Genomic DNA, 16,966 nt, shown 5'->3' on the forward strand with positions numbered 1-16,966 from the left:
AAACTTTATTATAATTATTCGTTAGCAGTTATTAGCGGGGTTATTATATTGTTTTTAGTCTGTGGTAGGTGATGGTTCTGTTGTTTTTTTGTTCACAACTTTTAGTAATATAAACCATAGTTAGCATTCAGTTGTAAGTAAATTATGCACAATTATTCAACTCAACAAAATTTTAAACAGATTAGATATTGCTTTATAGCCTTATCAGATAGCGAACAAAAATAAATAATAATGTAACTACAATGCATTATACTATGTACCGTATAGTATTTTTAGTCACAGAATTCAAATTGTCAAATGTCAAATAAAATCTGAAACGAAACGTAATTTATCTGTTGAGTTGGGTGATGACAGCGATTTTTGACAAATTCTGGTTTTTATTTCTTCAAAAAATCAAAGCGACCATAAAAATAATATACGAATAAAATAATAACTTTCGTAGACGTATTTTATGAGCAGAGGGATAATGAAAGGAACTTATTTGTAACCTAATTAGTGGTAGCCAATAAAGTGGGTGGTTTCCGTTCATATTAATTGGAATGTTATTTGTGTCATGCCCGCAGAATCGACGGATTTTGCTGATAATGTTAAAAGTTGTATAAAAAATGAAAGGTGTAAATAACTCTCCAGCTGGCCGAGAAGGAATGACAAACAAACCTATAATAACATGTAAGTTGTGTTTTAGATATGCTAGTTGTATGAATTTTGTCGTAAATCAAAACAAGCTGTTTTTGTGTGTCAGGCGCGGGAGATTGGAATTTATTCTGTACGTTGGAAGCGCCGCTGGTGGCGGCGATCCCGCAGGACTCATGTGAATGGAGGCGCTCGTACGGCCGCGCCACTAAGTCCGTTTATTTGGAGGCATCATTCATCAAATACAACAATGAGAAGGCTCAGTCAGATGTTAACTTAATGAAACGTCCCATATTGCATATGTATTGGACAGACTGTGTGGTATGTTACATTTTATTACATTTGTAAAAGCATAAGTTAATGAACATTTAAGAAAAATAAAAAAGTCAGTTACATAATTGAATTAATTTTTTCTTTACATATTGAGTAGAAATATGTCACTGCAGATGCAGGGTCTTATTTTTTTGATCTAACATCTATTATGAAATAAACCTGTATGAAAATGTATACATTTTAATGATAGATTAAAAATTTTAAAAAGACTTTCATATTCAAAATCCCTGTTAATATTAAAACATGTTGCTCAACTTAATAACTATGTACTCTACTTCAATGTATATGTGGTAACAGTATTAATAATTGACATGTAACTTTTCAATTGGATCAGCCAAGGCCAAAATCTGATTTTGAAATTGTTATTGTAACAATAGTAAATGGCTTATTAATCAATAAGTTTTACTAAATTTTGATTTTTGTAGGGTTAATTGGCCTCACCTTGTACTTACAAAACTAAAAACATATCTAAAAATTTACATTATTTTACATATTATAATTAAGAATATATTTGCAACCAATTAAGTTGAAAATATTTTAAATCAGAGGACTCAGTGAAAACAGTACCTAACTAATCTCTTTATTATTCTTTAAGAATATAATTATCTATGATTGAATATACTGGTACAAAGGGATCAAAAGGTACTTTTGAATTTAAATTTTTCATAAGTTGTGCTTTACATAATTTAAGTACTAAGTATTAATACCAAATCAGATCATTAATTATAAGTAAAATTATCTGTTTTAATAAGAAAGTCATCACAATACAATATCATGATTTGAACACAAAGCCTATAGCATTAAATCTGTGTTCATATTGTTGTATGCTGAGCATCATTATGGTTGAAACCTTTGTGTCTATGTGGATTATCCACATGTCATTCAGTCATTACATTAAGCAAATTCTTTATACAGGATGTAGAATATTACAAAACAACATTACGAGAAGATGTAGAAACATGGCTTAAGCAGTTAGAGAAGGCAGGAATCACTGACTGGATGATTGTACAAGTGGAAACTTATGATATACGGAAAACAAACAAACTCCTACCAAGGACAACCGTTTTGGACAAAATCAAAGGTGATTTTGCAATAAAACAAACTGAGGATAGGTTTATATCAGTTATAAATCCTATAAAGTCAGAAGCTAGAAGTGCGGAGTCATGGAGGGCTTTGGTGGCGAAAGTGAGACATTTCATTTTAGTGGCATATAACAAGGCGCTGATAAAGTTTGAAGAGTACATGAGAGAGCAGAGGGAGAAACGTAATGATCCTGAATGGGATTTTTGCAAATATTTTCTTCTACAGGTGAGAACCATTTTTAATAAACCAATACAATATTGTTAACTTTTCCTAGTGATTCAATTTTAATAAACCATTTTTTTTTTTCACTTTTTAATGGATTGTAGTTATGCACAATTAATATTGCAACCACATTAATTTTAATGTTATATTTATTGTAACATTCAATATAAATATATTTACATTATTTTTTTTTATTTTTCCTTGTTTGCAGGAGCAACTGGCATTTGTATTAGAAATGCTGGGCTTGTATGACGAGGCTTTAGTTCAATATGATGAGCTGGATGCGCTGTTTTCACAATTTGTACTCAATTCGAATGTAACGGAGAGTCCGAAATGGCTCGATACGTTCAGACAACCCGTGACTTCTTGGCAAGCAGTAAGGCTAACAGCACTAGTGCCACAGCATTTAAGAGAACTGATCATGAAAAAGAAAGCTTCACTGTTGGATTTCCGAAGCTACCTATTTCAAAGACAAAGTGCCATGTTATTGCTAACCTGTAAACCTTGGGAGGTAAGTTATTATTGTAATCAAATAATTTTAATTATTTACCAGTAATACTAAGTGTAATTTTTTTATTTAATTTGGCAAATTTTCAAACAGTTTCAGTACACATCCAAGACATTACTTACCTTTTATTTTAACTTAAATGTTCTTTATTTTTTAAAGTATATAATTTAAATCGTCATAATACATTCCAATTAGAAATGCCTTAACATGGCTTATGAATATTTTATACCTAATTAATTTTTATGCCGACAACAAAAGTTAAGAGGCCCAAAACTGTCTAATTAAAATAATGATACGGCTGAATGTAATACGGATTTGGTTTACTTAAAAGTTTCTGCTTTAATTCATATTACAATTCAACACGTTGTTGGCTATCACGCAAGCATTCGTACGCCAATCATTGTGAATTTGAAACTAAGTATTGTGAGACACAATCGCTTAAATAATTTCTAGTTATTAATACAAATGCCATTATCAATATTACGAGATCATAAACGTAGTTGCATTGAAAAAATTATATGTTGCATATTATATTGTCATCAAATAGAGAGTGATAAGGCACAAAGAACGTCAACTAAAACAAAAAGTCCACGCCAAAATAGTGTTATCTTCCTTTGGTATAAAGGTCATGTAGTACATAATAATGACATTAATTTGTTCTTATTTAATTTATTATTATTAATCAGTATAAATTATTATTCACTATATTTCAAAGTGATGGCAACAAGTACACAATTGTTTTGTGCTTACAATATATGCCAACGCGTGAACGTGCTATGACGTCCATCGCCTTTTATACTTCAATTGAAAGTACGCTTAGGTAATACGTAAGAATGCATTTATTCTTCGGATCGTAAACATAATCTCTTTAACAAGTCCAACGCAATCTATAACAAACTGTCCGACAGACTACCCTTGTGACCATGGTCGTCGTGAGAGGGTTGCAAGAGGGTGCAATTGCACCCCCTGCCCAGAACAAATCACAATAAAAATAACTGATTGATAATGGGAAATACTGACTACAGAGGTTTTATTATGGTTTAACATATGAAAATACCCGCACGATTTTTATTTAAAAAAAGTAAATTTAATGATATTATGTTGTACCTACTTATAGTGTGTAGATGCAGATGCACCTCCCTAAAAATAATCTTGGCGGCGCCCATGACAGTGACTATCAACCATCCTGCCTTTAATTATGGTGGATTATTGTTAAAAGTCTAATATAAAATATAATTTAAGGAGGCCTTTGCCCAACAATGTCTGTTAATAAAAAATACCATTACTTACAAATGCTAAGTAGGCATATCGGTTAATTCATTCGAAGCGTAAAGGAACACGACCCAGTGCGCGTCGTGTAAACACGTGATTACGCGGACGTCTATTAACGTGATTTATACTGCTATTATATACCGTTGTCTCAGACCACCAATTGTGGAAAATTGTATGTAACGTCCTAAGTATCTGGTATCTGGTATGGATTTATTCAAGGATATTTTTAAATGGTTCTCTGAATAAATAATTTATGGTTTGAAATTCGTTTGTTAACATCATGGTTGCATTATTAACTTAAGAAACTACAACTTAATTATCTTTTGGCTCGTTACACTATTTCAAATGAATCTCTAGTTTTATAGGGCTATAAAAATATTCATACGTAAACATAATTAAATAATCACAAAGAACAAAAAATCTATTCAATTTCTTACTTAGCACTTCATTTATTTCCAATTCAGATGAAAGATGTGATAAATAATTACATTTTTTTTTATCAAACATTGCGCGTAAAAATGAAGTCAACCTAACCAACCGGTAAACAAACGATTCTTTCTTTCACTTGTCTAAACATAATTCGTGAAGAAATCACCGAAAGGAACGTAAAACGCGCAAACACGATAATTCCTTAACCGTTTGAAAAGCAATATTTCGTATCGATTAATTCGGACCGAATTTCGCCAGTGAACAAATATTTGCGTTAATAAAAAGGTATTCGACTTATTTTTAGTTATAAATTTTATAAAATATGTACGTATAAATTTTAAAATAGAAGGAATTGAAATCTTATGAAAAATCCATAAGTTATGAGCCATTGAAAATAGTAGGGGTGATATACTTGCATATGACGTCAGCGGGAATTACGATGCGTGCGAAGGAAAGAGATGGAGCGATATCCCCACTCCACGCCTACTCCTGCACGTAGCATATTTGAAATATCAATTACTGCCTCATTTCTTATCAAATTTTAAGACTGTTTTGGCAGACGGATTTCTTTTTGTACTAATTGCTGTTACATATTAAAAATGCACAAAATCAAACATAGTTAAATACCCTATTGTAACAAACGCGTTACGTAAACGATAGTGTATAAAGTTAATGTGTCGTTGTGTAATGTTAAGAATGGAGATTTCGCAAATGACTTTCATTGTAATTTATCTGTTCCCTCTCACTTTAACGTATGGACCGTATTATTGACATATCATGCGGGACCTACAAAAGTTTGTTGTGGAACTTTCAATGTTTTCTTAATCGATTTCGAGTCTGAATATTTAGGGTAGGTGCTGGTTACGTTCTTGTTTGGTAGCGTCGGTATGGATAGCTATTAGTGTTAGTATTTCTGAAAGAAACATTGTCGGTTTTGTATTATAGTTAGTGTCTACGCGGTTTCACAGCTGTCCATTAGATTTTACATGCTGTTATTAATATTCATGTAAACAACTCTATGACGATATAGGCTTAAGATATTAAATATCCAGAACATATTCTTTGTACATTAATTAGGTATAAAGATTTTTTCGACTGAAATAGGAGAAACATACAAATATAAAATACGTTCTGATTTAATGATATTTTATGTTCACGCAAATGTTAGATATTGAAATAAAACTAAGTTTTGGATATTAAAAATCCGCTATAAAATTCGAAACCTTGTTTTGGGTCCTGATTTATATTGGCTAATTTTTAACAGTTTTCAAAACTTTTTAGGGGACCTAATCCACGGCTCATAATTTTATCAAAACTCACACACTGTCTCACCCGTCCTAAGAATTAAACCCAAAATCTTATAGTTTAAAGCCCGTATACTACTAAGTCAAGTAGGGTTCTCCGCGTAAAATAACACTTGTAATATTATTAATTATCACCCTTTTAAGTAAAAGATAAAAAAAGTTAAGTTGATTGATGGATATCAGTAATAGAGGAGGCCTGTACCCAGTAGTGCGACAGTATATAATACAAGGCTGATGTTATTATTTATATATTATGGTGTATGAAATACCTAATCTTCCTCACTATTAGAGGAAACTCAGCACAAGCATAATTCACAGGGTGTTACATAATTATTTTAAATACTTACTTCAACATAATTAATTAAGTCTAAAATAATTTCTTACAATTATCAGTCATTATATTGTCACAGACGGTAACAACGTGATTTATAAAGGAACCTAGATATTGTAATTCAATATTTTCCCCATGGCTAGCCACGTGTGAAGTGAATTACCCGTCATTCGTAACGTGCTGTTAGTTCGTACGTTTTGGACGCGGTGCATTAAATCGATTCGCAGGCTCAATTATGTGAGACAATTATCGCAAAGAAATTGGTTAAATGCGTACGATGCTGGTTGACAATGTCACAGTTTTATGATATTTAAGTGTTCCGTGGAAACAGGGTGTTCCTTTTTTGAGGTGTTACTATTTGCTAAGTGATTTCCGCTTATGGGATACTAGTAATCTATTACCGTTACTAAGCCTTTTTTTTGTTTACAATCTGTTTAGGTCCCATTGTTATAATTTATTTCTGGAAATGTTTGCTAAATAAGTAGCTACTGAGTACATATGGAAGGAAAAAAATTTTTTTTTTCAGCAATTACAAATAATGTGTGTTGTAGATCGCGTCCCGGTGTCTGTCGACGGTGCACAGCACGGCGGTGGAGCTGCGCGTGGTGGGCGCGGGCGCGGCGGGCGCGGCGGGCGGGGTGCCGGGCGCGGCGGCGTGCTGGGCGGTGCTGGCGTGCGCGGAGACGCTGCGCGCGTGCGAGCGCCTCGCCGCCGCCGCCGCGCCCGCCGCCGCCGAGCGCTGTGCGCGAGCGCACGCACCGCTGCTGCACCACGCCAAGGACAAGGTAGCAACCAACAACAATATTACGATATTCAATTTGTAGATATTATGCAAATAAATAAATAATAAAAAAATATTCTTCATTACATGTCTAGTTGCTTTGTAACCTATATTTATTAATATTATCAAGAAATTTTAATATTGATACAAAAATGTAAAGGATTTACATTAAAACTATTAAAAAAAAATGTACACAGCCTTTTCCAACCACTTAAAATGAAACCGAACTAACAAATGAAATTGGGTTTTCTCTTGAAAATATCACAAACTAAATGTAATCAATCCTAACTACCCTCCAGTTACACGAGCTAGGCAAGCTGTGCGGGCTGCTGCCCGGCTCGCCGGCGCCGTCTTCAGAACAGCTCCATCTAGTGGTGATGCTGTCGGCGGGCATGGGGGACAGCGAGCCCGCCAGCGTGAGGCCCACGCCCACCGACAGGCTCAAAGAGGCGCTGTGCAGTGCGGAGTCGTTCCAGCAGTACTACCTCGAGCTGGCCGAGCTTGCTATGGGCACCTATAAACATATAGGGAGGTTAAGGTTGGTGTAATAAATTTATTTTATATGCTTTTCCGTTGAATTTCTCTTTTTGATATCTTTATTCAAAGTTATAGAAGTATCCCAAGCTGTTCTATGATATATTTAAATGATAAGGTTTTTTAAAACCTTGACAGAATAAAAAGGTACATCTACTACCTACACTGAATAACAAGCTGTATGCTTGTTAACCCATCTCTACGGAAACCCATCCAAGACAAATAGTTTAAAAATAAAAATTACCAGTCCACAGCTTATATACGATGCAAAAATTACGAAAAATAAAACAGACCTAATAATATGTTTATTAATAATTTTAGATTCGCGCGTCTAATCGGGCGGGATTTAGCGGAGTTCTACTCAGAGCTAGGGGAGACTAGCAAAGCTGTAGTTTTCCTGATGGACGCGTTGCGTTCATACGAGGAACAAGGGTGGAAGGAACTCGCGGCGCAGACGAGATTAGAGCTCGTCGCCGCTGCCAAAAAAATGAATGATATGGACAGGTGAGTGATGTGATAGTTCGGACGTGTGATGGTAGATGGCGTTAAATTTGACGCTGTTATATCCCTTAAATACGATCTCACTATTTATTTTTTACATTCGCCGATGATAATGAAACGATTAAATGTAGAATAAAACGATTCAGATGTCGGTAGATTCATAATGGTGGTTCTTAGAAACTGCTGGTTAATAAAAAACTTTACTTATAATCCTGCAAGATTTTTGAATAGGCGTCGTCCAAACAAAAAAGATGGCAAGAAAAATATACCCTCTGTTATGTAAACTTTGCAAAATAACTTTTTACTTTCAGATACACTAAACTGTCCGCGACAATAGCCAGCACTTCAGAATTAGAAATACTAGTCAGAAACTTTTACTACGAGGAAATGATGAAGACAATCAAAGATGAACTTAGCAAGAAACCAGACACGGTCCTATCTGAACTGAACGAGTGTTTCAAAATCATTTCAGTGGCATTATTACCGTCGGAAAGAGGACTCTACATCACCGATAATATAGTTCAATGTAGAATGGTGGTTGAGAGTAATTTGCCGAAAGATGTTGTATGTACTAGGGCGGCGATAAGTATAGAAGTATGTAGTAAGACGGAGAAACGCACTCCGGTCAAACATAAGACTGATTTAAGCGTTAGCGGTAGTGTAGGGACGCAGACCAACTCACCGAAGAAAGGTTCGGAGGAGCCGGATACGGCTAGTTTAGTTTCTAGGTAAGTTTTTTTTTAATAAAGTTAATTGTCTATGGTTGAGTATGGGATTCACCTTTGGTGATATATTTGATGATTATTTCGGAAATATTGCCCTAGTTATTCATATTCTTAGTATTGAGTGAAATTGATCTATATAACTTATTTTCACTGTTTATTTGTTTTTTATATCAAGTCGGTTTAAAATTGAGAAATGTGCAAAGAACTGAAGAATCAACAAACATCAAAATTATTAATATCGACTTTATTTACAGCATAAGACTCGAAGACTTAAAACCGAAGAATCCACTACTAAACCCGTTGCACTTCACCTCACAACTCCATTACAAAGAGGACAAAAGCTTACAAAAAGCGACCGTCGAATGTCACAACCCGAAAATCACTTTAAGACGCTCAGACAGTTGTAAATATAGAAAGCCATCAGCCACAACGAGGAATAACTATGAAATCTGTTTCGCCAAAGACGATTTAATATTAAAACCTGGTTCGAATGATATATTATTAGAATTTATTGGGAAGCAATGCGGCACTTTTAGACTGGGTCAGATATCTCTGCTTGTTGAGGAGAAATTGGAGTTTCTATCGAACGTGTTAATTGGTAGTAAGGTTGGTTTTGAAGTGGTCACTCAGGGTGTTAATGTATTTTTGAACAAAGTGGAACCGAAGAAGGATTTGGTTGCTGGTTTGGAGCATGCTATGGAGTTGGTTGTTACTAGTGGCAGTTCGCATATTGAAGAGGTAAGTGCGTTACAGGGTCTATAAGTTATTTACGCTGAAGAGCGTATACATTTTACTGGCGGTAGGTTATTCATATGTGAGAGTCCGCCTCGGTAGCATCGCAAAGTCTAGTTCTGCCGCCAAGCATTAGAAGGAGATTGTAGTCAGTGTAACTACTGGATATAATAAGACTTAACACCTCATGTCTCCTAAGACATGAAATCTATTCTGATGGCGAGCGCAGTGGAATACTAAACCATACTTTGAAATTCAAGGTGTTGGGTGGTGTTTCTATTATTTATGGGCGATCGTATCGCTTACCATCACGCGAAAAGCAAGCTCGTCTCGCCATACAAAGCAAAAAAAAAACATGTTTTCTTGAAAAATTGGTCTGAAAAACACAATCCAGAATACGTATTTGCGGATGATTCGCATAATAACCGAAGAATCATTGACCTACCAAGATTAAACAGTATTTAAAGTATAATTTAAAAAAACACTATTCCCAGATCAATTACTACAGTAAACCAAAGTAAGAAATATGTGATCAAAATTTAATCTCATAGGTCAATATCAGCAATCGTTTCGAATCAAAATGATGTAACTTCTATTTTATTCTTTTCTTTTTTTTTCTTTCTTTTTTATTCTTTTTTCTGTATTATTCTATTCATCCAGTACGTACCGACTACGTGATGCAATACGTTCGGTTCCAGAACGCTTCGATCCACCTGAAGTCGTCGTCGGGGCTGCTGATCCGCCTGCCGCAGCAGGGCCCGGCGGTGATGTCGCGCGAGGCGGCGGTGTCGGTGCCGGCCTGCGCGCCCTTCAGCGCCGCGCGCGTGCCGCTCACCTTGTTCGCCAGCCTGCAGCCCAGGAGGGAGAAGACTGTGGAGCATACGGTAATTATGCCAAGATTAGAAATTGACGTTAGTTGCTTGGGGGTGGAGTAAAAAAAAGTAAAGGATATCTTAGACAATAAAACCATATTATACATTTAGGGCGTTACTAATAAACGTATAAGGTCCGTCTTGATTAGACAGTTTTGTCGTTTCATCGAAGCACAGCAAGACCAAACAGTTAAAATCAAAGATGTATACAGTATTTATTACTGAGGCGGTTTCGCTATACGAAATTTAATAGGTATGTTTATTAGTTATAATTATTAATTAAAACAGTATGACCAACAATTCGTGATTAAAAAAAACAGTTATACAGGGTGTTTGCCTTTTATAAAGTACACATTTCCTATCTGTGTTTGTTAATGTAAACAATTTGTCACAGGTCTGGCTAACCTGTCCATGGTGGGAATCAGTAACGGAAGTACCTCTCCACTTCTCCCCACCGATGATAGCCTCGTGGCGTCTCCTGACGTCCAACACGCGGAAATTCATCCACGTGACGCTCAAGTCGACGGTCGCCCATCTCATACAGTTCGTGCTTATTGAGCCCAAGTTGGAGAGTGATGGAAATAATACCGTGTCGGATTTGAATCCTAAAAAAGGGGAGAATATGGTGAGTGTCTGCTTAAATTATGAAAATTGTGAAAATGTTCAGAGATTTAATTACGTTTAAGAACTGTCAATTTTGATACAATTCGATATTGATTTCTTTTGTTTGTGTGAAGATTGAAATAAAACTATTTTACCCCCCGACCATGAAGGCAACAAAGTTTTCGAAACGTCGGGAGAAAATTATAATCTGAAGAACCGCGATAAAATCTCTTTTATTTCAATTTGATATTGTCACGTGTGTAAAAATATTCCGTACACGAATTTTATATATCGTAGGGTATTTTTACATTTACATCCACCGAGAGATGGCGCTATTTTCAAAAAAACAAAACATCTCAACAATTCGATTTTCAAATATTTTTGCAGATGGTAGCGTCAGACGGTACAACGGCGTCATTCATGTGGGAGCTGCTTAAAGACCCGCTAGTCAGAGCCGGACCAATGAAGGCAACGTTCACAGTACAGTACAAAGTAGTGAACGGCACGGAACCGGCGCGCACTTTCACATGCCCCTTCGACATACAAGACTACACTACGCTGTTTGTAATAAGGACTAAATTGGAACCGAGTAAGGGGTCAGACTTCTGTAGGGCTTCGCAGATGTGCTGTTTGCAGCTCAACGTTCAGAGGGTAAAGTATATGTATTATAGAGTTGTCTAAATTTATAGCTAAGTTCTGAATCGATATTGATGAGATTTGGTTCAGTGGTAACTTAGAATCTTGATAAAGATCATAGGTTATCCAAGAGTAGACGTTAGAATAGTAATTCGGTTAACTTCTTGGAATTTCCGAAAGATACATTTATTCGTTATGTATTGAATATTTCCAGGTAAATGAGACTGAATACACGTCGCTTATGTACGAAGTGTTGGCCGATCAGTCGATGTGGGCTGTGCTGGGCAGGACTGCAGGTGATTATGTTTTGGTATCATAATGTGTCATTTTAATCTCTTAAGCCACTATAAAGTTGAATCACAATCAACCATCGATATATTGATTATAAAACACTTAACAAACACGTAACTATAACATCAATTCGGATGACTAACGCCTCAGTCCGCTTCGTGACTACGAAAGCTGTAAACTCTTCTCGTCTGGATACAATTATAAAAACCGCGATAAAATCCGTAAAAATAGTTTTATTTCAACACCAATAAAAAAAATATTTTTAATACTTTTTTTACCCATTTTTCGTTCACCTAATGTTGGTGTCCTATATAAAATATTTTTTTGCAATACATTTTTTTTTGCCGCTGTACCAATATATAAATTTGCATGCTGTGGTCTCCTATAATTGAAGCGGCACGTCACATTGTTAATTGTAAAAATGCTACGAAATTGTTTTTATTATATGTCGTTGGAAGTCCTTAAATAAATCAGCTATAAAACATTATATTAGATAAATAATTGTCTATCTATAGGTGTGATAACGATGGAATCGAACTGCACGGAGCCGCAGTGTGTGACGCTGGACGTGATGCCGCTGGTGGCGGGCTACCTGCCGCTGCCCACGGTCAGACTCTCCAAATACATCGCAGCTAATACCAAAGGTACTATTATTAGTATATTCGGCTGAACTACATACACTTTAAGTCAGTTATAATCAAGATAGACAAGGGAAAACAAATGGCGGATTGTTGGTCTCAAACTTTAAGTCAGTTATGGTCAAGAGATAAGGAAAAAAGATGCGGATTATTAGTTCGGTGATTAAAAAATTAGATCCAATTTATATTGGTCAGTTTATTACAGCTACCTAGATTAGTATGTCACAATGTTATTTAAATAATAAAATGCCAGTTCGAAGATTACTAATGTGCCAATGTTGAATAATATTGAGCGGAACCATGTTTGAGACAAGTAATCAAATATATTTCATACTTTGACTAGGCATGTTAGATATTTCTCTATGGAATTTGTTGCTGCTAAATGGATATTGAATACCCTATTTCATGATTTATATCAATATAAATCATAATATAAAGAAGAGTTAAGTATCAATAATAAGATTTAAAACAATATCTCAAATAGCCAAATGTACGTATCTGTCAATTTAAGCTTAAAAAATATTCCAGATCCCAAAAAAGACATCTCAGCTCATCCACGCCTGGAGCCGTTCAGCCCTGGCCAGGTGTACCACGCGGGCAAGGCGAAACAGGTGCACGTCCTGCCGCCAATGCCCAAGGAACATTTGGAACAGCCACCTAATTGAAGCTATCGTGTAAGTATGATTAGTATTTGTGCTCGGTATGACGATAGGGACATCTCTATCACATTATGGGGCAATACACATGGTGAAATAAGTGCCCTGGGTGCATCTCTGTCTGTCTCAGCAGAGATAAAGTTGTAATGTGTATATTTCTTATGTAAATGTTAGAAATAACGTTTCCTGTGATGATAGTAAACATATAGGTGTGTCACCTGAGGCTAATTAACTCATTTGTAAGCATCTCAAACTTTTTTTTTTTATTTGGTTCATTAATCAGACAATACAATATACTATGACTTGTTTTAAAAAACACAATGGATACATACAAATATTGTTAGTCTTAAAATAGTGAACACAACATGCGCTTATATCTAGAGTATTAATAATGAAAAACTTTGTTCTAATTGGTCGATATTCGCTGTGGAACTGACGGTAGCCGGTAAGATCGTTTTAGAAACCCGCCATAGATCATAGATGGCGCTAGTGTCGAATAATAGGCCATAAATATAAAAATTAATATTTTTTTGTAACATAAAACACAAATTTTATTCGAATAAATTATGATATCTGCAACATATTAATTGTAGGTGGCAGTGGACTGTCTCGCCGCGGCAGGAGCTGACTTGCTAACATTATCGGTAGATTTGTGTGGAATATTTGTTATTATAAGATATAATAAAATATTGCATCATGTGCTGTTATTGAGAATACTCAAAAATATGATTTCGACGTGTTTTAGCTGTTTAATATTAAAATTACAAAAAAAAATTTACCTATTATGATTGTGAAAGAATTCGTCCATAGAAAGTTCATTATGAATATTGCATTCTCGTTTCGATCAGTCGGAGGGTGTTTGCAATAATGATCCAAGCGATTGCATTTGTACACTAGATTTAGTGTGTTGAATCATTTTGCATAACACGGTCCAGTTAAAATTCGTGTTTTAAACAGCTCAACATTTGTCCAACGTATAATTATAATTTCTCTACTGTTTGTATAGACTATTGTGTTATTTCTTGAATATATAAGCCGGAAAATTAAGAAAATTACGTGGAAAATATTTATATAAATCTCATCAGACCAAGTGCTATTACCGAGTCAATTTAAAAAATAATATAATATCTATACGTTAATTAATAAATATATTGAGTGGAGATACAATAATGTATGAGATTCAAACCGGAACACAACAGTGACTGCACACTACTGCTTGGCGACAGAAATAGACATTGCGGGGATACCTACCCAGGCGACTCTCATATTTGAGAGACCTACCACCAGTAAAAATTAGCGTGTAACAGTATTCTGTATGCTAAATTCGATTGTCATGTGATAAGCTGTGATGCGTGCTTGTTACAAACTGTCAAAATAACGTGATATAGGGAATCAAGGCCCAGGCAACCAGCTAGCCCGTCTCGTCTTTAATATTTTTCAATTCAAAACAATAATGTTGCCAGTTACGAATAACATATTAACCTAAATTTTATTCATAACTGTTACCATCCGAGATCGTTAATATTCACATCATGCTGTCATTGAGGACGTAAACTTCGATATCCTGAAACAATAAATCGGGACACTATTAAATTGTGCAGAATGTCACGTGAAAAACGTTATAGCGTTTGCATATTCAATTCTGTAGCTAAGGTGGGCAATTTTTATTTAAAAATAAACTTTGTTACTACCTAGCGGGTGCGCTGACAATAAGATGGCATATTTTTTTGGGCATAGTCGTCGCAATAGAGGTCTTTTGTTGGACCTCTGGAAATATTAATGACGACTGTTTTTCTGTTGCTCAAATTCAATAGACCGTCCCAATGGTTATCTCTGGATAAGATTCTGGAAGAAACCAATCAAAATATGTCGTATGTAGGATATCAAATGTTTTCCTAATTAGTTCGTTTTCGCGATCAATCCAAAGATAGCATTTAATACAATTTATTGATCTAAACCGCCATTTAATCCATTACAATATGATATTGGCTATAGCATTATCACTCCACTGAAAATTTAAGATGTTTAAAATAAAGGAGCACATTTATTAAAATATATGTTATCGTAGTTTTGTTAATTTTTCTGGCATAACAAATAATAATGTGTGAAAGCATAGGACCACCATATATGTGATAAAACATATGCTTCGTAAGGTTGTATATGTGTCGTGTACTATACTGAAACATAGTTTATTTATATATAAATTAAAACTGTTAGCTCTCGCTACTGATAAATGTATTTTAGTAACCATAAACTTTAAGTTTAGATTTGCCTGATGCATATTATATTTGATGACCTAAAATCTACATAATATTATTATTTAAAAATAATACACATGTGCATTAAAACTTGAGGTAATATTAATTATTTTTTCAAAATATTTGAAATGTGTTTATGTGGGCATATCTAAACATTTAAACTCTATGGTTTTGATTAGTAGCTGTGTAATTGTTTCATGTGTTGTATAATGTCATCTGGTGAAATTTTATTTAAACTTTTTTGCTATCAGTGTATACCAGTGTGAAGTGTTACATATTGGTTTTCCTGCACTAAACGTAGTTATGTAACTTTGGTTAGACCACATTGGGGCTGATATCGTGCCCTCAAATGTCAAATATAATGTTTTTAGAAATGCTTACATTTAACTGTTTTGCTAGATGTAGGTAGCTATCGTCAATCAATAACCGGCCTGAAGTTAGTCACAAAACACATTGCAGCAAAAGTTTTTAAAAGGCTAGGGATGACAAGAGGCATAGTGATGTAACTATCTTCAGCCTGGACAATAATATCGATGTTATACTTTGCATGGCTTGATAGTTATGTTTATCAGGTAGAAACCATGGCTATATTCAAGTTTAAACGCTAAATAATTTCGTATTTATAGTCAGGATAAAAGGCGATCGATGAATTCCAATACTTGTGCCCGATTTCATCAGAAACGAAAAAAATCGAGAACTTTTCGTTGTTACAATTAAAAACTCCTGTGCAATAACTATAAACTCAAGAATTGATTATTGCTACAGCGTACAGAATATTCAAGAAAGGCCAAAACTCAATGTGAAATGTAATTCGGTGTTTTGTATGTTTGAAAATAATTTATAAACTATTGTACGTCGAATGTCAGTAGTTATAATCTATGTTGGTGAAAATGACCATTAAATTTGAGTTCAGTCAAAATTTATTAAAGAAACCACAAAGCCATAATTGCACTGAATGTAACTATTTAACTCATTTTATGTACTAGTTATGTGTTATAAAAATATTTATTCGTTTGTATAGCTTATTATAAGTCTGCGCTTATCGCAATATTAAGGTAGATAATTCAAGACTTCGAATTATTCGGTATTGAACCCAAAAAAATCTACTTCATCCTTTAAGTTAATGTCCACTAGACATGATTAGAGATTTAACTAGAGTTTTTTACGTTAAATCTTCATAATATTTCATGTTATTTTTCGCATTTTGATACTGTATTTTTAACGAAAGCCATACTTGTTTCGCAACAACGATAATTTTATCTACCTAGTCTTATCTCGTCTTCTCGTTGTATATTTATGTAAATACAATTTGGTGCTAAGATAACAGAGTTACACCAAATCTATTTTCAAATTAGATCTAATTTTTTTTTCACCTTTTTGTATATTTTGTTAAGTTATTACTGTTAAGCTTTCATTGTTTCCGTTAACATTAAATAATATATCTCAAATAGTTATTGTAGTATTTAAGGCATTGTGTTCTACGAAATAAAGACTACAACAATGGCTTGCTTATAGGGCTGAGCTTTTATTATGTGCTTCTTTACAGAACATTTAGGAGTATGCCCAAAGATATGAACAGTTATGTCTTTCAAATATGAGCAAAACAGGAAATAATGACTTCAAA

The 16,966-nt window shown here is 34.6% G+C and overlaps 1 protein-coding gene across 1 annotated transcript; it reads left to right on the plus strand.

The window, feature by feature from the left end:
- Positions 1-312: 312 nt before the first annotated feature.
- On the plus strand, positions 313-16,959 carry LOC115453287 (trafficking protein particle complex subunit 10). The gene is made up of 16 exons (XM_037445927.1): positions 313-669; positions 743-954; positions 1,882-2,274; positions 2,483-2,782; positions 6,667-6,900; positions 7,196-7,434; positions 7,752-7,934; positions 8,243-8,659; positions 8,911-9,394; positions 10,087-10,272; positions 10,655-10,885; positions 11,251-11,514; positions 11,714-11,795; positions 12,306-12,434; positions 12,957-13,102; positions 13,678-16,959. The coding sequence occupies exons 1-15, from the start codon at positions 606-608 to the stop codon at positions 13,091-13,093; spliced, it is 3,555 nt and encodes a 1,184-aa protein (XP_037301824.1). The 5' UTR covers positions 313-605; the 3' UTR covers positions 13,094-13,102; positions 13,678-16,959.
- The last annotated feature ends 7 nt before the right edge of the window (positions 16,960-16,966 follow it).

The sequence above is a fragment of the Manduca sexta genome, chromosome 6 (assembly GCF_014839805.1).
Source record: "Manduca sexta isolate Smith_Timp_Sample1 chromosome 6, JHU_Msex_v1.0, whole genome shotgun sequence".
Classification (NCBI taxonomy): domain Eukaryota; kingdom Metazoa; phylum Arthropoda; class Insecta; order Lepidoptera; family Sphingidae; genus Manduca; species Manduca sexta.